The following is a 26643-nucleotide window of genomic DNA, read 5'->3' as shown; positions in this document are numbered from 1 at the left end:
AGGAAGCCGATTCTAGATTTAATTTTGGAATGGAGATGCTTAATGTTAATCTGGAAAGAGATATTACAGTCCAACCAGATACCTAGGTTTTTGTAGTTGTCCACATATTCTAAGTCAGAACCATCCAGAGTAGTGATGCTGGACGGGCTGGCAGGTGCGGGCAACGATCGGTTGAAGAGCATGCATTCAGTTTTACTTGCATTTAAAAGCAGTTGGAGGCCACGGAAGGAGAGTTGTATGGCATTGAAGCTCGTCTGGAGGTTTGTTAACACAGTTATCACGACTTCTGCCGAAGTCGGTCCCTCTCCTTGTCCGGGTGGCGTTCGGCGGTCGACGTCACCGGTCTTCTAGCCATCGCCGCTCCACCTTTCATTTTCCATTTGTTTTGTCTTGTTTTCCCGCACACCTGGTTCACATTACCTCATTAGTGTAAATGTATATTACCCTCTGTTTCCCCCATGTCTGTGTGTGGAATTGTTCTTTGTGTACTGTGTTACGCTACAGGCTGGCTTGCACTAGGTTTGTTTCTAACCTAGGTTTGTTTGTTTTGTTTAACCTGTTATGGCTAGGGGGCAGTATTTTCACAGCCGGATAAAAAAACGTACACGATTTAATCTGATTATTACTCCTGCCCAGAAACTAGAATATGCATATAATTATTAGCTGTGGATAGAAAACACTCCAAAGTTTCTAAAACTGTTTGAATGGTGTCTGTGAGTATAACAGAACTCATTTGGCAGGCCAAAACCTGAGAAGATTCCATGCAGGAAGTGCCCTGTCTGACAATTTCTTGCCCTTCTTGATTATCTCTATCCATTACAGAGGATCTCTGCTGTTACGTGACACTTCCTACGGCTCCCATGGGCTCTCAGAAGGCTGCAAAAAGTTGAATCGTGGCTTTGCAGGCTCTGGCTGAAAAAAAGTAGCGCGTTTGGATAGTGGCTGGTTACAGTACTGTGAGACTCAGGCGCGTGCCCGAGTCGACCCCATGCTTTGTTTTCTTTCATCTGTTTACCTTAACGCAGATTCCCGGTCGGAATATTATCGCTTTTTTATGAGAAAAATGGCATAAAAATTGATTTTAAACAGCGGTTGACATGCTTCGAAGTACGGTAATGGAATATTTAGAAATCTTTTGTCGCGAAATGCGCCATGCTCGTGACCCTTATTTACACTTCGGATAGTGTCTTGAACGCACGAACAAAACGCCGCTGTTTGGATATAACTATGGATTATTTTGAACCAAACCAACATTTGTCATTGAAGTAGCAGTCCTGGGAGTGCATTCTGACGAAGAACACCAAAGGTAATCAAACTTTTCTAATAGTAAATCTGACTTTGGTCAGGGCTAAACTTGGTGGGTGTCTAAATAGCTAGCCGTGATGGCTGGGCTATCTACTCAGAATATTGCAAAATGTGCTTTCACCGAAAAGCTATTTTAAAATCGGACACCTCGATTGCACAAAGGAGTTCTGTATCTATAATTCTTAAAATAATTGTTATGTTTTTTGTGAACGTTTATCGTGAGTAATTTAGTAAATTCACCGGAGGTTTGCAGGGGGTATGCTAGTTCTGAACGTCACATGCTAATGTAAAAAGCTGATTTTTGATATAAATATGAACTTGATTGAGCAAAACATGCATGTATTGAATAACATAATGTCCTAGTTGTGTCATCTGATGAAGATCATCAAAGGTTAGTGCTGCATTTAGCTGTGGTTTTGTTTTTTGTGACATTATATGCTAGCTTGAAAAATGGGTGTCTGATTATTTCTGGCTAAGGTACTCTGCTGACATGTAAGAGGTTAACCTCTTACATCTAGACGTTCCGCTAGCGGAACACCTGCTCCAATATCCAATGATAGGCGTGGCGCGAATTACAAATTCCTCAAAAATACAAAAACTTCAATTTTTCAAACATATGACTATTTCACAGCATTTTAAAGACAAGACTCTCCTTTATCTAACCACACTGTCCGATTTCAAAAAGGCTTTACAGCGAAAGCAAAACATTAGATTATGTCAGCAGAGTACCAAGCCAGAAATAATCAGACACCCATTTTTCAAGCTAGCATATAATGTCACAAAAACCCAGAAGACAGCTAAATGCAGCACTAACCTTTGATGATCTTCATCAGATGACACACCTAGGACATTATGTTATACAATACATGCATGTTTTGTTCAATCAAGTTCATATTTATATCAAAAAACAGCTTTTTACATTAGCATGTGACGTTCAGAACTAGCATACCCCCCGCAAACTTCCGGGGAATTTGCTAACAATTTACTAAATTACTCACGATAAACGTTCACAAAAAGCATAACAATTATTTTAAGAATTATAGATACAGAACTCCTCTATGCACTCGATATGTCCGATTTTAAAATAGCTTTTTGGTGAAAGCACATTTTGCAATATTCTAAGTACATAGCCCAGCCATCACGGGCAGCTATTTAGACACCCGGCAAGTTTAGCACTCACCAATATCAGATTTACTATTATAAAAGTTTGATTACCTTTTGTTGTCTTCGTCAGAATGCACTCCCAGGACTGCTACTTCAATAACAAATGTTGGTTTGGTCCAAAATAATCCATCGTTATATCCGAATAGCGGCGTTTTGTTCGTGCGTCCCAGACACTATCCGAAATGGTAAATCAGGGTCGCGCGCATGGCGCAATTCGTGACAAAAAAAATCTAAATATTCCATTACCGTACTTTGAAGCATGTCAACCGCTGTTTAAAATCCATTTTTATGCCATTTTTCTCGTAAAAAAGCGATAATATTCCGACCGGGAATGTCCATTTAGCTAAACAGAGGAAAGAAAACAAAGCTTTCGGTCGACGCAGGCACGAGCCTGAGTCTCACAGTACTGTAACCAGCCACTACCCAAACGCGCTACTTTTTTTCAGCCAGAGCCTGCAAAGCCACGATTCAGTATTTTGCCGCCTTCTGAGAGCCTATGGCAGCCGTAGGAAGTGTCACGGGACAGCTAAGATCCTCACTCTTCAATAAACAGAGACAAGAAGAACGACACCTTGTCAGACAGGCCACTTCCTGCATGAAATCTTCTCAGGTTTTTGCATGCCATATGAGTTCTGTTATACTCACAGACACCATTCAAACATTTTTAGAAACTTTAGGGTGTTTTCTATCCAAAGCCAATAATTATATGCATATTCTAGTTACTGGGCAGGAGTAGTAACCAGATTAAATCGGGTACGTTTTTTATCCAGCCGTGAAAATACTGCCCCCTAGCCATAACAGGTTAAAATAGCTTTTCGGTGAAAGCACATTTTCCAATATTCTCAGTAGATAGCCCAGCCATCACGGCTAGCTATTTAGACACCGACCAAGTTTAGCCCTGACCAAAGTCAGATTTACTATTACAAAAGTTTCATTACCTTTGTTGTCTTCGTCAGAATGCACTCCCAGGACTGCTACTTCAATAACAAATGTTGGTTTGGTCCAAAATAATCCATCGTTATATCCAAATAGCAGCGTTTTGTTCATGCGTTCCAGACACTATCCGAATGGTAAATAAGGGTCGTGCGCATGGCGCATTTCGTGACAAAAGATTTCTAAATATTTCATTACCGTACTTTGAAGCATGTCAACCGCTGTTTAAAATAAATTTTTATGCCATTTTTCTCGTAAAAAAGCGATAATATTCCGACCGGGAATCTGTGTTTCAGCAAATAAAGGGAAAAACAGAAAGACGGGGGCGGCCAGTGCACGAGCCTATGCCCTTTGTCCTCTGATAGACCACTTAGCAAAAGCGCTTGTGTGTTTCAGCCAGGGCTTTGAATTACGTCATTCAGCTTTTTGCCGCCTTCTGAGAGACCATGTGAGCCGTAGGAAGTGTCACATTAGAGCAGAGATCCTTTGTAATGGATAGAGATGGCAAAGAAGTTCAAGAAATGGTCAGACAGGGTACTTCCTGTACAGAATCTTCTCACGTTTTGGCCTGCCAAATGAGTTCTGTTATACTCACAGACACCATTCAAACAGTTTCAGAAACTTTGGAGTGTTTTCTATTCAAAGCTAATAATTATATGCATATTCTAGTTTCTGGGCAGGACTAATAATCAGATTAAATTGGGTACGTTTTTTATCCAGCCGTGAAAATACTGCCCCCTAGCCATAACAGGTTAATAGGGGTTGCAACAATTTTGGCTGATCATTTTAGAAAGAGAGCGTCCAGATTGTCTAGACCTGCTGATTTGTAGGGGTGACTTGTGTAGCATCATAGAATGCTTACCTTCTAATGACTCTTGTCTAGCGTCATAGAACCCTTACCTTCTAAAGACTCTTATGTAACATCATAGAACCCTTACCTTCTAATGACTCTTGTGTAGCTTGTGAGCTTCATAGAGTTTCAGGTTTCCATAGATCGCTTTTAATAGTTTGTAGCTCAAACCATTCCAACTCTACAGACATTTGTGTATGGCAGACCCAACCCCTTCGGGATCCGCCCTTGTCTATCGAAGACTGGTGTAGCTCAGCCCTTGTTAATCAAACAGGTATCTATGGATGCAGAAGGGAAAAAAATGAATCCGATGGTACAACCTAAAAGTCTGTCGCGCAGTCACACGATGTTTAAAAGGGGTTAGAACTCCAAACACTCTGGCGATACGGTGGGTTAACGGTCCTGTCGCAAGTAGTTTTAGATATTCTTTATAAATGTAAAATGTGTCCCGCCGTTGCTCAGTAGAAAGAAACAAATGTAGCGCTGGTTATTATGAGTCATATCTTTTGAATGGTAATCTCTCATGAATGGTAATTTGGTAATAACCTGACTATGAAAACCAGCGGGGAAAGTGGGAGTGTTGAGTGAGACTACTTTTCAATAATCAAGGGAGAGAAAAACATAGCTAGACTGTTGTTTTACTATTAAAGTCAATGGTGCTATTGTTTTTAATATTGTAAAGCAAAGGGTAGCTAACTAGAAAGCTGGTGGTGACTGGTTAGCCACGGGAAAGCAAGAAAATCGCCTGCGCGATGTGTACAATCGGAGGCGGAGCCGGAGCGGACCCTGTCTGCCTGTCTGCCCGTACTCATTGCTTGCTCCCCCGCAGCTCACCAGCTGATGTAGGCTGTGTGTGCCGAGTTTGAAGCGTCCTTCCCACAGCTGAACAGACCTGCGCTGTGCATCTGTGCTGCTTATATTAATCGTGCCTATCATTGAAAAGCTATCATTCTCTCCAAAAACTCTTATCCAGTCCATTTAGTAGTCAGATTTTAGTCATATAGATAATTTAGTCGTGTCTCGTTTTAGTCATCTGAAATGAAAATAAAATGTTGCTTATAGACTCGTCAATTGCCACCGCAAAAATGTGTTAGACAAAATATTTTAGTCGCTACTTTTGATGACTAAATTTACACTGACACACATGGTCAAAAGGACAGGGGAGTCATTGGGAACAGTAGAGTCTAGTTGTCATGGCGTCTATTGGCTGTCTCAGGGGAGACTGACAGTATAATGAACATGGATTGGTTCTTAATTAATCTATGGCAAGTCTTTTCATTACTAGAGAGCACATTGGCAGCATTTGTCCTTTACACAAAACAGGTAATCTGAATAGATATCTCGGAGAGGCTGACACACACAGATATGCACACACACACACACACACACACACACACACACACACACACACACACACACACACACACACACACACACACACACACACACACACACACACACACACACACACACACACACACACACACACACACACAAACACATAAACACATAAACACATAAACACATAACACAAAGACAGACACTTACATGCTCACAGCTCAGTGTTTTAGGACAATAGAATCAGATAGTTCTAAATTAATGATTAAAAGTCACAACAGTATTGCTCTGTCCCCCAATCACATTCTCAGATCCATGCTCCAGCTTCCTAATTAAGCGTTCCTTCCTGGTCTACTTCATCATACAGCACAATTATTTAAACTGACACACAGAGAGCAAAACCTCTTCTCAAGTCTCCAAAAGTCTAAACACATTTTCTGCTTTACACACATTTTACAATTCAAAATGGCACTTTTTAAATGCACTACACACAGTTCTCTGCATAAGACACAACAATCTGACATAAAGTCACATGTTTGCCATTTCAAAACACTGCCATTCAAAATGACACAACATGAGCTAATTGGCCAATACATGTGCCACCTGGCCAAACACCTCAATGGTTAATTGTTACCACTTCAATCAGGAAGTAAGCACTATGAAAAGACCACAGGTGAGCACCTTTTGTTTTTAAACAACAATGGAAGCCGTTGCAGAGAGAGGAAGTGGAAGAGGAAGAGGAAGAGGGAGGGTGAGAATGAGAGGGGGAGGAAGAGTGAGAGATAGGGGTAGAGCTGGTAGAGGAGTTCATGGCCAAAGAAGACAACAACTTTCAAATGAAATCAGAGCAACCTTAGTTGAACATGTCATCAACCATGGGCTGACAATGCGAGAGGCTGGACAGAGAGTGCAGCCCAACTTGAGCCGTTTTACTGTCGCCTGTGTCATCCGGACATTTAGACTGGAGTACAGGTATGTAACCAACATTTCTTTCACACTATGTAGTACACCCCATGTCATAGTGTATCAGTTGGGTGACACCTGTTTACTTCATGAATGGCTGATGTCATACACTAACTGCACACATTTCCTGTAGAATTTACTCTACTGTGGGGGAAATATCTTTAGGCTGCATTGTCCAAGCCCTATATTTGAGTTTTTTTGTTTTTCTAAAGGACTGAGAGACGCAACCATGGTGGAGGAAGGGGCCAAATGTTCACTGGGGTACAGGAAGCTGCCATTGTAAACTTGGTTTTGGAAAATACTGAAATCAGATTACGAGAAATTCAAAGCCACATCATCCAAGACAACACCATATTCAACAACATTCAACGAGTCAGTCTGTCCACATTGGCCCGCATTCTCAAGCGAAACCAAATCAGAATGAAACAACTTTATAAGGTGCCGTTTGAGAGAAACTCTCAAAGAAACAAAGAGGTCAGACGAGCATATGTGGATGTAAGTACAATATTGACTGCAGTACACTACACGCAACATTGTTTCCCAGTGTACTGGATAACACCATATTGACTGGGAGTACTGGAAATGGATGCTCATGCAATCCCACATGAGTTCATCTTTATAGATGAGGCTGGGTTCAACCTAGCAAAGACCAGAAGAAGGGGGAGAAACGTCATTGGCCACAGAGCCATTATAGATGTTCCTGGCCAACATGGTGGGAACATCACAATGTGCGCTGCCATCTCCAATACGCATGGTGTCCTCCACCGTCATGCCAACCTTGGACCATACAACACAGCCCATATTCTCACATTTCTGGACAGACTCCACAACATTCTCACCACCAGAGCGTATGAATGATGCAGACCATCAAAGAACCCGGTACGTTGTAGTATGGGACAACGTGAGCTTTCATCGTGCAGCCCCAGTCCAAAACTGGTTTGCTGACCACCCACCATTTCTCGTGCAATACCTCCCACCATACTCACCATTTCTGAACCCCATAGAAGAGTTATTTTCGGCATGGCGGTGGAAGGTATACGACCGGCAGCCCTCTGTGCGCATGCCTCTTGTGCAGGCTATTTACATTTACATTTACATTTAAGTCATTTAGCAGACGCTCTTATCCAGAGCGACTTACAAATTGGTGCATTCACCTTATGATATCCAGTGGAACAACCACTTTACAATAGTGCATCTAAATCTTTTAAGGGGGGGGGGGGTTAGAAGGATTACTTTATCCTATCCTAGGTATTCCTTAAAGAGGTGGGGTTTCAGGTGTCTCCGGAAGGTGGTGATTGACTCCGCTGTCCTGGCGTCGTGAGGGAGCTTGTTCCACCATTGGGGTGCCAGAGCAGCGAACAGTTTTGACTGGGCTGAGCGGGAACTGTGCTTCCTCAGAGGTAGGGGGGCCAGCAGGCCAGAGGTGGATGAACGCAGTGCCCTTGTTTGGGTGATCAGAGCCTGAAGGTATGGAGGTGCCGTTCCCTTCACAGCTCCATAGGCAATCACCATGGTCTTGTAGCGGATGCGAGCATCAACTGGAAGCCAGTGGAGAGAGCGGAGGAGCGGGGTGACGTGAGAGAACTTGAACTAGCTATGGAAGAGGCATGTGATGAGATTGATGTGGGTGCGATTCAGGGATGGATAAGGCACTCAAGGCGCTTCTTCCCTCGATGTCTGGCAAGGGAAGATATTGCCTGTGATGTGGACGAGGCGTTGTGGCCAGACCCAGCTGTGCGGCAAGATGCTGCCTAATTATTTTTCTTGCCTCTTTTTTTTTCTATATATTTTTTCTGCACATTTTTTCTGCAATTTTCTTTTTCAGTTTACTGTTTTTTTGTGAGCATATTTTTGTTCAGTCCAATGTAAATACATCTGCTGTGCATATGTTCTACTGATAAAAAATTAAATGTTTCAACAGCATGTTGAAGCATGTTCAACAGTATCTGCAAATATTTCTGTGCATCTGAAGAATTTTCTACAATTTGAACTATTTTAGTATTATGGCAAAGCATACTAAAGATGAGAGTGCTTTTCATTATGCCCAAACAGTGTATAGTTGGTTAGACAAAAATCTGGTAATATGAATGAAGTGTGTGCCATTTCGTGCAAACGTTTGATTTTGATAATGCTATAGAATTACAGTAATCAATCCTTTGTTTTGCTTTTTACAGTAAGCCACGTGAGGAACACTGCAGTTGACATTTTACTGTTGTTATTTTCTTTTTTTGTAGCTAATTATTTTTGCTTTGATTCAAAGAAACCTATGTTGTGATTGTATTGTATTTCATCAATAAATGTCATATTTTGTTTAATGATTCCACTGTGTCGGTAGTATTCTCTCTACTAGTCCTTTCACAGTGATGTATTTACGTGTAGTAGCATAATGAAACGAGTCACATATTTTGTATTACAATATTTAATGATTGTACAAACAACTACACAGTGAAACTATCGGTATTGTCATGCTCTGACCTAGGAGAGCTGTGTTTTCTCTGTTTAGTTAGGTCAGGGTGTGATAGGTGGGTGGGCATTCTATGTTTTGTTTTCTATTTTTTGGCCGGGTATGGTTTCCAATCAGAGGCAGCTGTCTATCGTTGTCTCTGATTGGAAGCCATACTTAGGCAGCCTGTTTTTCCCTTTGTTTTCATGGGATCTTGTTTTTGTAAAGCTGTGTGTGTGCAGCCCCAGAAAGTCACGTTTGTTTCAGTTTTCACCTGTTTCTTGTTTTGTTCGGGTTCTCTAAATAAATATGTGGAACTACCGACACACTGCACCTTGGCTGATCTATGACAGGGATTTTTGAAGATAGCACTCGTGACAGGTATCTTGTGTGTGGGTGATCTAAATTAATGATCCTATCGTATTTCATGATAAATTAGTTATTTGAACCAATGATTCTGCAAGTGCAAGGTTTCTTTAAAGATATGAATGCACAATGCAATGTTTTGAACATTGGAAAGCCTGTGTTACAAGTGATGAACGTTTTGAGTTTTGTGTCTAGAGTTTTGAAAAATGTCCACAAGGTTCAGAAATTAGTGCCAAAGTGATTGTAAAAAACTGTAATCCACCGATGTTGCACTTCCTCGTCGGCGGTGAAAGGTGACAGAGCTAGAGCGGTGTTTGTCAAACCATGAGACATCCCAAAAAATCGGTCTTCTCACAAAATCATCTGTAGCGTCTGAACGGTTTGGCCTACAAAACTATTGAGACTCTCACAAACATGTACATGTCGGTTGTTTTTCTCTAGGACATCCGCATGCCTCACAGGACACGTCTGAAGGTCCCCTGGTACCAGTTGAAAACATGAATGGAAGTACAGTGCCTTCCGAACGTATTCAGACCCCTTGACTTTTTTTCACACCCCACATTTTGTTAAGTTACAACCTTAACTCTAAAATGGATCAAAGAAAAATACACAGTAGCCCATAATGACAAGGAAAAATCTGGTTTTTAGAAATGTTTGCTAATGTATTAAAAATAAAAACAGAAATACCTCATTTACATAAGTATTCAGCCCCTTTGCTATGAGACTTGAAATTGAGGTCAGGTGCATCCAAGAACATGATGGTCACTCTGCCAGAGCTCCAGAGTTCCTCTGTGGAGATGGGAGAACCTTCCAGAAGAACAACCATTTCTGCAGCACTCCACCAATCAGGCCATTATGGTATAGTGGCCAGACAGAAGCCACTCCTCAGTAAAAGGCGCATGACAGCCCACTTGGAGTTTGCCAACAGGCACCTAAAGACTCTCAGACCTGATGAAGCTAAGATTGAACTCTTTGGCCTGAATGCCACACGTCACATCTGGAGGAAACCCTACAGTGAAGCATGGTGATGGCAGCATCATGCTGTGGGGATGATTTTCAGCAGCAGGGACTGGGAGACTAGTCAGGATTGAAGCAAAGATGAATGGAGCAAAGTACAGAGAGATCATTGATGAAAACCTGCTCCTGAGTGCTCAGGACCTCAGACAGGGGTGAAGGTTCACCTTCCAACAGGACAACTATCCTAAGCACACAGCCAAGACAACACAGGAGTGGCTTCGGGACAAGTCTCTGAATGTCCTTGAGTGGCCCATTCAGAGCCCGGACCTAAACATGATTGAACATCTCTGGAGAGACCTGAAAATAGCTGTGCAGCAACACTCCCCATCCAACCTGACAGAGCTTGAGAGGATCTGCAGAAAATAATGGGAGAAACTCCCCAAATACAAGTGTGCCAAGCTTGTAGCATCACATCCAAGAAGACATGAGGATGTAATCGCTGCCAAAGGTGCTGCAACAAAGTACTGAGTAAAGGGTCGGAACGCTTAAATAAATGTGATACTTCCGGTTTTCTTTTTAATCAATTAACAAATGCGTTTTCATTATGGGGTATTGTGTGCAGATTGATGACAAAAAAAACAATTTGATCTATTTTAGAATAAGGCAGTAACTTAACAAATTGTGTAAAAAGTCAAGGGGTCTGAATACTTTCCAATTGCACTGTATACGGAGACTGTTTAGTGACAAAAATAAGGGGTTAAATACATGTAAAAAAATATATATTCATATTATTTCCTCATCTTTTTTATATCTCTAAGATATAGGATAGACACTTCAGAAGAAACTTCTCTAAGATGATTTATTGGGGACTATCGGTTCCATGTAGTAAATCTGTTATTAAATGCTTTTGTATGGGATAATAGAAGTAATGCCAAATAAAATTGTTCATCAAATTATTTAGTTTTATGTTTATACTTCAAGGAATCTTAAAATTCAAAATCAAATAGCTAAATGATCGTTGGTATGACCTTGTTAAAACAATTCCGTATAGCTTAGGAGAACGTCCCCTCCCCGTCCCAGCTTAAACAGGGTTTAGACTCTTATGGGTTAAATCTCTTTGTTGATTCAATTGGCCAAATCACTGGTGGTAGGGCAGCTTTGTCACCTCATTACTGGCTTTAATTAACACTTTCAGTGAGCCACAGTATTGGATAAGCTCTGTGTTTGTAATGTATAAACATTGGGGAGGGTCCGTGGTTAATATAACAGGTCTATAATGTTAGAGATATAACATGAACAATAGCAGAGAACAGAAAATAACAGAATAACAACAAATGATATGTATATACTATACAGTACCAGTCAAAATGTTGGACACACCTACTCATTTAAAGGTTTTTCTTTATTTGTACTATTTTCTACATTGTGGAATAATAGTGAAGACATCAAAACTATGAAATAACATATATGGAATCATGTAGTAAGCTAAAAAGTGTTAAACAAATAAAAATATATTTGAGATTTGAGATTCTTCAGGGTAGCCACCCTTTGGCTTGATGACAGCTTTGCACACTCTTGGCATTCTATCAACCAGCTTCATGAGGTAGTCACCTGGAATGCATTTCAATTAACAGGTTTGCCTTGTTAAAAGTTAATTTGTCGAATGTATTTAATTCTTAATGCATTTGAGACAATCAGTTGTGTTGTGACAAGGTAGGGGTGGTATACAGAAGGTAGCCCTATTTGGTAAAAGACCAAATCCATATTATGTCAATAACAGCTCAAATAAGCAAAGAGAAACGGCAGTCCATCATTACTTTAAGACATGAAGGTCAGTCAATCCGGAAAATGTCAAGAACTTTGTCAAAATATAGAAAAAGCCTGGAATGAGTAGGTGTGTCAACACTTTGGACTGGTACTGTATATGCCATTTCACAGATTATTTTATCCAACGCGATTTACAGTTATGCGTGCCTACATTAGATGGAGTAGAAATTGAAGTAGAAAGATTGCCATTATCCATACTCTCCAATCATGTCCTCTCTGCATCCTTTTCTTCATATCAAACAAATGTTAAACCAAGACCTAGGCCTCTTTTCACAAAGAATCTCAGAGCAGGAGTGCTGATCTCGGATCAGATGCTTCCTCTTAATAATTATGAATTAAAAGGCACAGCTGTCCTGAGAGTTTTTCTCAATACGGGCCCATTTGTGAAAAGTGAACAATTGAGGCGAGGGAACTAATCTCAGACTATTGTGAATGAATGAATGAATGAATGAATGAATGAATGAATGAATGAATGAATGAATGAATGAATTAAGTACGGGTTTGTTTTTCGGGTCAAATAGCCAGTTGGATTGACACATAAACAAACAATAGAACAATGAAATGATTCGCAGTACCACATCTTCTGGTGTTCTGTGCAATTCACACCGCAAAATATACATTTATAATAGTAGATAAGGTTACCCAAGCAATAATAATAACCCTCAAGCAGTAAAACGAAAAACGAAATCAATACAGATAAATGAAACCTGGTCCGGCACACAGAGAAGATTCAAGTCAGAGACTACACTCAATCTATACCGTTTGCTATATGTGGGGCGGCAGGTAGCCTAGTGGTTAGAGCGTTGGACTTGTAACTGAAAGGTTGCAAGATTGAATCCCCGAGCTGACAAGGTAAAATCTGTCGTTCTGCCCCTGAACAAGGCAGTTGTTCAGGGGCAGAAGGCACTGTTCCTAGGCTGTCATTGAAAATAAGAATTTGTTCTTAACTGACTTACCTAGTTAAATAAAGGAAACATTTAATTTAATTATAGATAGCCCTTTGTCTTTTATTGCAGGCCTTATGTAAAAAAAAAAAATTAAACAAACGGAAATACACAGTGAACAAAAATGTCTTTCTCCTCATTGCTCAGCCACATAATGCTAGAGAATACCTGGTGTTTTTTTCCCTGTGGAAGACAACCTGCCACTATGTCTATCATGTGAACACTTCACAATGACATGTCTGTCTGTCTGTCCCTCAGGGCTCTGTAGCTCTGTCAATTAGTATCAATCTGACAGTCTCTTACTGGGATATTAAACCTCTCTGATCTCTCTTCACACTCAACCAGAGACATGGTATCAGACGGTGTTTCATCTCTCTGTTTCAACTCTATTTTGATCTTTATCTCCCTCTCTCTCTTTCTCTCTCTTTATATCTCTCTATTTTAATATCTCTCTCTTTATGTCTCTCTCTATTTTAATGTCTCTCTCTTTATATCTCTCTCTTTTAATGTCTCTCTCTTTATATCTCTCTCTTTCTCTCTATATCTCTCTCTATTTTAATATCTCTCTCTTTATATCTCTCTCTATTTTAATGTCTCTCTCTATATCTCTCTCTTTTAATATCTGTCTCTCTTTATATCTCTCTATTTTAATATCTCTCTTTTTATATCTCTCTCTATTTTAATATCTCTCTCTCTCTCTCCCCCCATTGTCTTGCTCTATCACTTTCCCTTTTTCACGCTCTTTCCCGACAAACTCTTGCACCTTACCTTTTTCCTTCTCTCGCCATCTCTCTACCTCTTCCTCAATCTTCCACCCCATCTCTCCTCCCCCTCCCCCTCTTTCTCTCTCTAGTCCCCCCCTTTTCTTTTTCGCCTCCCTCTCTCTCGCTCTCTCCCTGGTTCTGTCTTCATTGTACCTTGAGGTGTCTCCCCACTCGTCTCTCCTCTATCCTATTGCACTTGGTATGATGGGTATAAATGTAGCTTTGGGAAGAGCAGCTGATGGTACATAATAAAATATTGATTGGGATGTAATTGTAGAGTTTGTCAGCAGTTGCTTTGCCCCAGCGTTGAGGGAGGGTGTGTGTGTTATTCCTGTGTTGAGGGTGTGTGTGTGTGTTATTCCTGCGTTGAGGGAGGGTGTGTGTGTTATTCCTGCGTTGAGGGAGTGTGTGTGTGTGTGTGTTATTCCTGCGTTGAGGGAGGGTGTGTGTGTGTGTGTGTGTTATTCCTGCGTTGAGGGAGGGTGTGTGTGTGTGTTATTCCTGCGTTGAGGGAGGGTGTGTGTGTTATTCCTGCGTTGAGGGAGGGTGTGTGTGTGTGTGTGTGTTATTCCTGCGTTGAGGGAGGGTGTGTGTGTGTGTGTTATTCCTGCGTTGAGGGAGGGTGTGTGTGTGTGTTATTCCTGCGTTGAGGGAGGGTGTGTGTGTTATTCCTGCGTTGAGGGAGTGTGTGTGTGTGTGTGTTATTCCTGCGTTGAGGGAGGGTGTGTGTGTGTGTGTGTGTTATTCCTGCGTTGAGGGAGGGTGTGTGTGTGTGTGTTATTCCTGCGTTGAGGGAGGGTGTGTGTGTGTGTTATTCCTGCGTTGAGGGAGGGTGTGTGTGTGTGTGTTATTCCTGCGTTGAGGGAGGGTGTGTGTGTGTGTGTGTGTTATTCCTGCGTTGAGGGAGGGTGTGTGTGTGTGTGTGTGTTATTCCTGCGTTGAGGGAGGGTGTGTGTGTGTGTGTTATTCCTGCGTTGAGGGAGGGTGTGTGTGTGTGTTATTCCTGCGTTGAGGGAGGGTGTGTGTGTGTGTGGTATTCCTGCGTTGAGGGAGGGTGTATGTGTGTGTGTTATTCCCGGGTGGAGTTTTTTTGTCTATTGGCTGGATGCCAGGAAGAAATAGATAAAGAGAAAGAAGGGGATAGAGAGAGAGAGAGAAAGAGGGGGAGAGATCAAGAGAGAGAGGGAGGGAGAGATAGAGGGAGAGAGCGGAAGTGAGAGAGACACAGAGAGAGATATTATCTACTTCACTTACTTTGGCAATGTTAACATATGTTTCCCATGCCGATAAAGCCCCTTGAATTGAATTGAATTGAGAGCGAGAGAGACAGAGAGCGAGAGAGACAGAAAGAGGGGGAGAGAGAGAGAGAGAAGTGGGGACATCAGTAGATGTACAGTAGGGTAGCACAGTGTGTCTCCTTGTTTTCCTCTGTAAAGCCGGCTCTGCAAGAGCAGCTGTTTCACGGCCGATTTACTGCGTTTCCATGTAGCACTGCCCCAGTCTCATCTCTACGATGTGGAGACAGGTATAGGAGGAGGTGGGGAGATATAATAGCGTGTGTGTTTGTGTGTTCCATCTTAAGCCAATTAGCAAATTAGTACAGTTGAAGGTGCTATCAGGGAGACCACAGCATGCTGAAGACAGAAAAATATACATTGAATGAGTTTCTCCTGAAGAGAGAGATGATGGGAAACTAGCAATGGGCAAAAGCATGGGGAGCGTGTGTGTGTGTGTGTATGTGAGTGTGCATGTGAAAATGTCATGTTGTTATGTTGTAGATTTCTCAACCTAAACAAGATGTGTGACAGCAGATGTTGTGCCTAACACATTTCTATCTTCTATCTCTCTTCCGCTCTCTCCCTCTCTCGCTCTCTCTGTCTCTCTGTCTCTCGGTCTCTCTCTTTCCTGGTCTCTCTCTCTCTCTCTCTCTCTGTCTCTCTCGCTCTCTCTGTCTCTCTGTCTCTCTGTCTCTCTGTCTCTTTCTCGGTGTCTCTTGCTCTCTCTCTGTCTCTCTCGCTCTCTCTGTCTCTCTGTCTCTCTCTTTCTCGGTCTCTCTCTCTCTCTCTGTCTCTCTCGCTCTCTCTGTCTCTCTCTCTGTCTCTCTCTCTCTGTCTCTGTCTCTGTCTCTCTGTCTCTGTCTCTGTCTCTCTGTCTCTGTCTCTCTCTCTCTCTCGCTCTCTCTCTCCTTCTGTCCCCCCCTCCCCCTTGCTCTCCCCCCTGACAGAGGCGTCCATCTTGAGTTATGACGGCAGTATGTACATGAAGGTGGTGATGCCCCAGGTGATGCACACAGAGGCGGAGGACGTGTCTCTGCGTTTCATGTCCCAGCGGGCCTACGGCCTGCTCATGGCCACCACCTCGCGAGACTCGGCCGACACACTGCGTCTAGAGCTGGACGGGGGCCGGGTCAAGCTCACGGTCAACCTAGGTATCGTATTACACTACCGACTACACCACGTGTTGAAAAACGTGGCTCTCTCTTTCTCTTTTCCTTCACTGTCTCCATCCCTCCATTTTTTCTCTTTGCCTTTGTACATTTTTTGTCTTAGTTTGATTTATAGAGTAAAGGACAGCAATAAGTTATGGAGTAGTAATAAACAAATATTCTTATTTTTGTTTGCATGGACTTTATTGTGATCTGTGTCATAAGATATTGATTGAATAAGACTCTTCATCGAAATTACTATACTTTTTAACTAATTCACCTTTTTTCCATTATTTAAGCTGCTTCATTCTGAAAGTTATTGTCATTGACAAACATGCTGTCTGGCCCATCTTTTGAACAGATAAAACATAGCCATTTTCATAGTCCTAACATAGCCATTTTCATAGTCCTAACATAGCCATTTTCATAGTCCTAACATAGCCATTTTCATAGTCCTAACATAGCCATTTTCATAGTCCTAACATAGCCATTTCCGTAGTCCTAACATAGCCATTTCCGTAGTCCTAACATAGCCATTTCCGTAGTCCTAACATAGCCATTTTCGTAGTCCTAACATAGCCATTTTCGTAGTCCTAACATAGCCATTTTCGTAGTCCTAACATAGCCATTTTCGTAGTCCTAACATAGCCATTTTCGTAGTCCTAACATAGCCATTTCCATAGTTCTAACATAGCCATTTTCATAGTCCTAACATAGCCATTTTCATAGTCCTAACATAGCCATTTTCATAGTCCTGCAAAAAAAACTTTTGAGACAGTCACAGCACCACGAGATATAAAAGTATATTTTCCATTTAGAGCCTGAGTAGCACACTATTGCTAAACAGAACACTATTGCTATTATAATATAATGTATATAATATGTCTTTGTTAGCATTGTAAAGTTATGTGACTTTCTAAGAGCTGTCCGCATGCTTCCCAGACTAAACAGTTTGGAAGAGTTTGTGCATAAATTATGACAACATTTTGTGCCTCTTTTGTTTGTTTTGGACTTCGGTAAAATACATTTTTGGTTGTTCTGGCAAACAAAACATTTTCTTGAGGCAAGCCGAAGTCGGTAGCCGAAGTCGGTAGCTGAAGTCTGTAGCCGAAGTCTACGCACCTTCGTTGGAGATTGGTCAACAATAGGGATTCCTCAGTAAAAACTTTGTCATTCAACGAGAGAAAACGCGTTTTCATGCAAAAAAAAATTCATTTAGAAATGCTGCACCAAACATTTTACTTGTAAAATTGCGCGACTAAGATCTTGGCAAAAAAATGATAAATTAATGATTTTTTTTGTTGTTGGTTATCTTAGATTAATTCTGACTATTTTGAGGTAGGGTATACTGGTGACGGCATCTCAAAATGGACAAACAGTACTATCGGCGCTTTTTTCTAGTTTTTCAAAGGAATGTTTTTTAAGGGAGTATGGGAGAACACTCATTGGGTCCGCCAGCAGAATTAAAGGATGCTGATGCCTCCAACTCATTCTCACTTAGAGGAAATTGAGAAAGATAAAGCTCCAATTTATATTTTCCACTAACATCATCTTCTTGTCATCAAGTTGTAACTTCTTGATTTTTGATTTTGTGTTTGTTCTCCTTTTCTCTGTTTATGGTGTACTCATACTATATACACTCTCTGTGAACAACTCCATTTCCCATCATGCTTTGTCAAAAGATGGTATTCACCCCTTCAAAGGCCTTAAGCCTGCGGCCCGTCAGGCGAACAGCCCGAGAACAGAGCCCAGCCAAACCTGCAGCTGGCTGCCCCCCTCAGGCAACCAACACAACTGTGTTGCAAAAAAGAAAGAAGCACTGGTATACATTACCTATATTTACACATTTTATCCTTAAGATTGAATAAAGCTTTATTAAAGCTGGATATTTGTCATAGTAGTTAGTAGTCGTTATTATAATAGGTACAGTAGTATTGATAGGCTATGTTACTTATTGTAGTTTAATAAGTTGTACTTTTACCTATATAGAAGCGCCATGCAACTACAATTATTTGCTTGCACAAAACTACTCTACGCAATTAACCTTTTTGTATGAAGTGCAATGTCAATAACAAGCATCACATATCCACATTTAAGTGTTGAAGAGGTAGATATTCTTTATGTGTTTTATCTAAACTCATATGATACATAATTTCATAGAAACAACATATGTCTACAGTCTCTATCCTGTACTGTTAGATACAAGGGTCTTATGCCTCTGCATGGTGCTGGTGCTGATTGGATCGCGGCTGTTCGCTCCCACTTTTCTGTTGCGGTTGACGACACATGAAACCCACCAGCCACATGGTGACACACCCAGAATGTCCATCGTAGGATCCCATAGGCCATCTCAAAATGGTAGCCACATAAACCTGTACAACACACAGGAATCTGTTGTCAGTGAAGGAGTCAATTATCTTTCACTAATCAATTCACCTTTTGATATTGATATTCAATTTCTCAAATTGTAAATATGATTTTTGTTTGCTATGTACTTCCAGTGTCAAGTATAATAGCACTGGGTTTCAAAGATCTGTGGCTCCATAATGAAAAGCTAACATCACCTTCTTGCTAATATCAGACATATGATTTTAATAGTCTGTTTAGTCAACACGTTGGTGTGAAGGCTTTGGAGTTGTAGACTTTGAGCTTAAAAATAAAGGAAACTCTTCCAAAATGAAAGTCTATGCTGGGATGAAGAATCTATGTGGTTGGTAAAATAAAAGCGGCCATTTTCAAAATGTTGACAGCCAGTGTACTTGTTATGCGTCTTTAAATAAATTACATGTGTATAATCTAAGTGTTGTAGTAGTGGTCACAGAACTCAGTTAATTTCATGACTGTAACAAGTGCTGCAAAAGCGCTATGTACATTTTACCACATAATACCCAACTATTGACCATATAAAGCAATGACTATTTTTGTATATGGACCAAGAATTTGACATTTGAACATATTAAATCTACCTAGTACATTACAAATTTTTACAATCATATTGCAATTGGAGTCAAACTTGTAAAATTCAAGCCAGCAATTTGTAATGTAAGCTAACAGTCTAACACCTAAGAATGTATAGATACCCCTCCCCTTTTACAAAATGGCCGCCTCTCTGCATGTGGACGTCCCCGGAAGGGTGGAATTCTTGTTTTTGGATGTCTGCAGCTATAACCTTGAAGGATGCAATTTCATCTGTCATTTATTCTTCCCCATCTAGACTGTGTCAGGATAAACTGTACTTCCAGTAAGTTAACACTCAAGTTTCATTTTGCTCTTGTATTTTGATACTCTGCTGTTTAAAGGAATGTGTTATTTGAAGTTTGTCTTTCTTATAGTGTTGGTTGGAGAATGGCTAATGGGTGTGTCTGTCTGTTCAACTGGTCAGACCGTCAGTAGACTATTGACAACACAAACACCCAAACTAGAAACAGACTGGGTGGTGATTTGTTAATCTCTTTAGGTTTTGGGTTTTATTTAAGGCAATATTTTATTAAATAAGAACATTTCATGTTATAGGGTCCTGTGACAGATTGTTTTGTATGAATGTATTTTAGTTATATAAGTAGTTTCACTGTAATAAAAATTTGGTTTAAAAAATGTTAAACAATACGCTTTCCCTTTTTAGAGACTTAGAATTATATAACCCTTTTTATAATCTCTAGTATATTATTTTCTTTTAAATGCTGATGCATTATTTAGCATTTTGTTTTTTTGTCGCAAAGTTGAGATGAATAAATCACCACCTATTACGAAACTAAATGTTCAAAAATTGTTTACATGCAAACAAAGCTTCATCATAGGTGGACAATGGAGAATACATGTACCTGTTGATTATACAACATGATAAAGAGATACAGTCTATAGAGATGTTATTCATACAGTGTAGGTCCTATCCAAGTGAAATGCCACAGTTGAAGAGTTCATGGTTACTGTAGGATTTGTGTTAGATTGTTAATTTGGTGAGTTTTGTTTGCATCTAAACGTTTTAGCCTCTAAGTCTGAGCTTCGATTTGACACTAGAATATATTCTGTTTGGGGAGTAGGGATTTTGGGTCTTAGTACAGTCAACAATAACTGCTTTTACTCGTGATTAGGGCTTCGAAAACCTTCAGTGTGTGTGTGTGTGTGTGTGTGTGGGGGGGGGGGTACATGTGTGCATGTGTGAGTGACATATATGATTCATATTATTCTACATTCGGCTCCTATAATTATAGCCCAACCAATGTATCTATTGGACAATAATGTCGGACGATATGGGCCTTTGACCAATGTATTTGTATCGCTCTTTACTCGGCTATAGACCTATCTTGCCTTGGCGCATTACACTAAGAAACCCTATACTGTTAGGTGAAGTGTCATGGTAGGGAGTTGGGTGTCATGACAAACAATGGATGATATGCCCAAATGTTAAGCAAGTGCGGTGCTAAGTGTCCTACTCTATGGTAACGTTAACGTTACAGCCCTTTAGTGAAGCCAGCAAAATCTGGCATGTTATATTTACTCTTCGTGAAGGGTGTTCCTCAAGCTCTGTCATTCAAATGTTTTTGGGGAGATGCTAAAAAAACTTTGCCGGTTACAAAGTAACACTTCATAGCTACGTTCTGATGTATGGGTTCATTGTCACTTCATAGGGACTGGTCCAAATTCACATTTTGCCAATGACCACCCACATTTCCATGCTGTCCAAGAATTATGGATATACTGACAAGATTACATGTCTCTCGGCCCTGACAATGGGAGTCATTGTCCACATAGAGACACAGGGGGCTGTCTAGCTCTCGCCTATCCTTTCTTTGGATAGGTGGATGCATCTCATTATTGTAATCTTTCTAAAAATATTTGATGAGGGTGGATGACGTCAATCGCCTATATTCAATGGAGAGAAATGCTATGCTACTAGCCTCATTCCATGAATATGCATAGCCATCTCGAGACAACTCCGATATAAAGTTGTTGTTTTTTTCAAAGTTGCCAGGATGTCACGTGTCCTACTTATATCGGTACACTCCTAACAACTTAAGCATTATGAAACTTATATTTGATTAAATAAACCTCATGTAGCAAATAAGCCACATATTTTTGTTGTTCACCAAATTCGACACTCTCTCATTGACTTCCATACAAAAACTCCTTGCTTGGTGGGCGAAACAATGAAAAAATGCCAGCTGCTCGAGGGAGACAGATTTTCTGCAGATTTAGGCCTCTCTCTTCCTCTCTAGCTAGCCAGCCAGCTAACTAGCTGTGTGAGAGTACTTGACACCGTTCACTGAGAAATAGTGCTGTCAGGGATCCATGGGATGTTCCTACGCTAAACCCGAACCTAACCCGAACCTTAACCGTGACCATTTGTACGGACGTCCTAATTATCCAAAATAGCACGGCACATTTTGTGATTGATATTTATCCTTTCAAGTGACAGAAATCAGTGGGTACAGCCCTACAGTCGATGAAAACATAGCTAAATACCAAGACCTTGAACATGTGTTCTATGTTGTTGTTTACCAACTGGTTAGCATGAGGCAGCTAATTCTTCAGAGCCTAGGCTATTTTTTTTGCTGGAATCATTGCAGTTTATCGCCCTCTTACTAGACACACAGTTTTTCCATAAAAATATATAGTCTTTCTGGTGTTCCTAAATTCTTGAATTAATGTTCTTCCCTCAAATATAAGAAATCAGCTTTCTTAGAATCTTTGTTGGGCTGTTTTAAAGCACAATCCATTCAGAAAATGTATATATATATTTTCATTACAGCTATAATAATAAAAATAGTGGCAGATATATCGGTTAACAGTGAATATTTTCACTCTAATATCGGAATCGGTATCGGATCCCAAAATCCCATATCGGTCGGGCTCTACCTATAATGTCTGGGGCTAATTAATGAAGGAAATAGCTATGGCATTTCAGGACAGATAACATATAACATCAGGCTGGTTTCAGATAGCCTTTGTTATAAAAGAGCCGTACAGTATGTCTTAGTTATGAGGAATATTACGTGTTTTACTCAAAGTAATGTGAAGACTAAAATAGACTAAAATAATGACCATACCGCACAATACTGGGCCCAATAACTGCCGCGTGCAAAAAAATAAATAAAAAATCAAGGTTTTAACACTGCCAACTGACAGCACAAGGAAACAAGAAACTGTCCAAATCAATACAGCATCCCTCCAGGGGCCCTGTGCTCGTCTGCTTCTGTCTGACAGACTCTGTTTGTGATGACTTCAAATGAACAGCACACACACCCATGACAGGGTGAGAACACACACACACACACACACACACACACACACACACACACACACACACACACACACACACACACACACACACACACACACACGCAGTAGGCTGTCCAGATCACAGGACTTTACTGGTACTTAGAGGGATTGTGGTAATACCAAGCAACGGCTCAGCCAATAAGCTCTGGCGCTTTACCTGGCTGTGAAAGATACATTAACAACCTATTATACTTGTAGGTAACACTTTACAGTCCTTTTTAACCTAGTATTCATCCACTAATAACTGATTTGGAAAAGTGGAAGGGATTTCGAGTCATAAAGATGAGTAAAAGCTGTGTAATTGTTGCATTGACTGCAGTGTTTTTCTGCTCAATACATATTTAAAATCGTACATTTCCGCAATGAAGGTGCTAGTCCAGTGTGCAATCATGATTGAAGAAATATTGTTTTAGAAAAAAGTATTCATTCTTGCTTTTTAAAACAATACCTGAACTATTTATTTCCTAAATATAACCAAACCTTTGCTTTCCACAGTATGCAATTTTAAAAGTGATGAAAAATAAGATGTGAAAATGCTCAAATGATTCCAAATTTAAATGAATCAGAAGACAAGTCAGTTTGACATGTCAAGCTGCTCTGCCATCATCATCTGCAATATACGCCTTCAATTACCCTGCTTCTTTGAGTGGTTATAAATAAGCTCATTATATCGCCTCCTTCTATTGAAAAAGGACCAATATAACAGCCCCTATTGGAAAGTGGAAAAGCAAAAGGTTTGGTTGGTGAGGCAGGATGACTTTAACTTTGTGACCAACCATCGTTCTCAGGCAAGGGACCCGAGACCCTGTATGCTGGGCAAAAACTCAATGATAATGAGTGGCATACGGTGCGCGTGGTCCGCAGGGGCAAAACCTACAAGCTCACGGTGGATGATGATGTAGCAGAAGGTATTATATCAACTACAGTCTGAGAGAAACAATGTGTCCATTTCATTTCAACTCCAGTCAATTCAGAACTCAAGGCAGATTCCAATTCCAAATTCACCTAATTGAAAAGCATGGAAGAGAACTGGAATTGGAATTTCAATCTACTTCCTGAATTGAAATGGAAGTGACCCCAAACCTGGAGAAAATGTCCCTCATCTGCCACTGATTGTATGGGTGACGTGTAATGCTAAATAAGATGAACTATCCTTTGAGTGTTTTTTAATGCTATTTTTAAGTAACTATTTGAGAAGGGTGACTATAAACTGTTGACATCCATTGATTGGTCTGAACTATTCTTGCTGAAGTTAATTCCTTTATAGTGTTATGTTGTATTTAACCATATCGTACTGGCCAAAATTCACCACCTATTTAAATTCAGCCCTTTGTGTTAGTATCAGACGGTGTTTCTTTTTCTTTTCTATCTTGTTTTCTTTCTTTCCACCCCATCCTCTACTCCAGGCCAGATGGCAGGTGACCACACCCGTCTGGAGTTCCACAACATCGAGACGGGCATCATGACGGAGAGACGCTTCATCTCGGCCATCCCCTCTAGCTTCATTGGACACCTACAGAGTCTCAGGTTCCTCTTCGCTCATATTCCTTGTCATATACTTTGTTATATACTTTATCATATCCTTTGTTATATACTCTGTTATATACTTTGCAATATTCTTTGTCATATACTTTGTTATATACACGTTGTTATATTCTTTGCTATATATTTTGTTATATACTTTGTTATATAATTTGCTATATAGTTTGTCATATATATTGTTACATACTTTGTTATACACTTTGCCATATTCTTTGTCATATACTTTGTTATATACACGTTGTTATATACTTTGTTATACACTTTGTCATATACTTTGTTATATACTTTGCCATATTCTTTGTTAAATTCTTTGTTATATACTTTGTTAAATACTGTACTTTGTTATATATTTTGCCAAATTCTTTGTTAAATTCTTTGTTATATACTTTGTTAAATACTGTACTTTGTTATATATTTTGCCAAATTCTTTGTTAAATTCTTTGACACGATTCTTTGTTATTTTCTTTGTTAAATTATTTGTCATATACTTTGTTACGTACTTTGTCATATACTGTGGTCATGTACTTTGCAATATGTCTTTGTTAAATTCTTTGTCATGTACTTTGTTATATATTTTGTTCTGTACTTTGTTATATACTTTGCCATATTCTTTGTTATATGCTTTGTCATATACTTTGCCATATTCTTTGTTAAATTCTTTGTTATATACTTTGTTAAATACTGTACTTTGTTATATACTTTGCCAAATTCTTTGTTAAATTCTTTGTCATATTCTTTGTTATATTCTTTGTTAAATTCTTTGTCATGTACTTTTTTATATACTTTGTTATATACTTTGTTATATACTTTGCCATATTCTTTGATAAATTATTTGTTATATACTTTGTTACATACTTTGTCATAAACTTTGTCATATACTGTGGGATGTACTTTGCAATATTCGTAGTTAAATTCTTTGTCATATACTTTGTTTTATATTTTGTTATATACTTTGTTCTATCCTCTGTTATATACTTTGTTATATACTTTGCATGTACTTTGTTATATACTTTGACAAATTCTTTGTTAAATTCTTTGTCACATTCTTTGTTATATTCTTTGTTAAATTCTTTGTCCTATACTTTGTCATATACTTTGTTATATACTTTGCCATATACTTTGCCATATTATTTGTTAAATTCTATGTTATATGCTTTGTTATATAGTTTGCCATATTCTATGTTAAATTCTTTGTCATATACTTTATCATATACTTTGTTATATACTTTGCATGTACTTTGTTATATACTTTGCCATATACTTTGTTATATGCTTTGCCATATACTTTGTTATATACTTTGTTAAATTCTTTGCCATATTCTATGTTATATACTTTGCCATATACTTTGCCATATTATTTGTTAAATTCTATGTTATATGCTTTGTTATATAGTTTGCCATATTCTATGTTAAATTCTTTGTCATATACTTTATCATATACTTTGTTATATACTTTGCATGTACTTTGTTATATACTTTGCCATATACTCTGTTATATGCTTTGCCATATACTTTGTTATATACTTTGTTATATACTTTGCCATATTCTATGTTATATACTTTGCCATATACTTTGTTATATTCTTTGTTAAATTCTTTGTTATATACTTTGTTGTATTCTTTCTGCTGTATGCTGTTAGAATGTTTATTTCACCCAGAAAGACACAACAGTTTACAAGCTCTTTACAGGCAATGCAAGAAGATTTGAATGTGACTACTATGCCATCCGATGGAATATATTGACATTGTTGAAATGTTGTCTGTATTGGAGAAAGCATATGTAAATCATGTAACATGGCTGTTATGTTTGGCTTAACTTCAGCAGGTGTTGTTGTTAACTTTGTCTCTAGCGAACAACAGCTCCCTTCCTGTGAACAAGAAAGGGGTTTCTCTGTTTACATGCATCAGATAATATATTTATTCCCCGCTCTACTTACTCCAGGTTCAACGGTATGCTGTATATAGATCTCTGTAAGAACGGAGACATCGACTTCTGTGAGCTCAACGCCCGCTTTGGCATGCGCTCCATCATCGCTGACCCTGTGACCTTCAAGTCTAAGAGCAGCTACCTGAGCCTGGCCACCCTGCAGGCCTACACCACCATGCACCTGTTCTTCCAGTTCAAGACCACCTCGCCTGACGGATTCATAATGTTCAACAGTGGAGACGGCAGCGACTTCATCGCTGTGGAGATGGTTAAAGGGTGAGTGGGATCCCACCTGGTGTTAGACTTTCCTTGTTGTTTGTTTACTAGTGTTGTTTTTGTTTCAGCACCACTTTGAAAGACAATAGGTACACAGGGATGGTATTACAGAGCCATATTGTCACCACAATAAGTGACATATACTTTAACGAATACAGATGTCGAATCTTAATTTGACCCATTTTGTCGCAAGAGGAAAATAATCCGTCAGTAGGAGAATTTGAATACCTGAAGAGATATGTAGAATCACCACCAGTGTCAACTGGAAGCGGTGTTTGAATTCACTGCAGTACCATACCTACATTGTACCTTAGACTGCAGGTCCACTGGGCGCCAGTTC

At 39.7% G+C, this 26643-nt stretch overlaps 1 protein-coding gene across 1 annotated transcript in view; it reads left to right on the top strand.

Moving 5' to 3' along the window:
* Positions 1–26643, top strand: part of LOC106611370 (neurexin-3a) — a 914099-nt gene that overhangs the window by 265922 nt on the left and 621534 nt on the right. Inside the window, exons 8-12 of the mRNA XM_082955793.1 lie at positions 16079–16282; positions 19494–19520; positions 23347–23466; positions 23965–24085; positions 26043–26303. Of these exons, the coding sequence (XP_082811919.1) occupies positions 16079–16282; positions 19494–19520; positions 23347–23466; positions 23965–24085; positions 26043–26303 (733 nt within the window). The remainder of the gene's footprint in view (positions 1–16078; positions 16283–19493; positions 19521–23346; positions 23467–23964; positions 24086–26042; positions 26304–26643) is intronic.

This window comes from Salmo salar, chromosome 09 (genome assembly GCF_965601325.2).
Source record: "Salmo salar chromosome 09, fSalSal1, whole genome shotgun sequence".
NCBI lineage: Eukaryota > Metazoa > Chordata > Actinopteri > Salmoniformes > Salmonidae > Salmo > Salmo salar.
The sequence above is the reverse complement of the archived record's forward strand: the minus strand, read 5'-3'. Positions and strand labels throughout refer to the sequence as shown.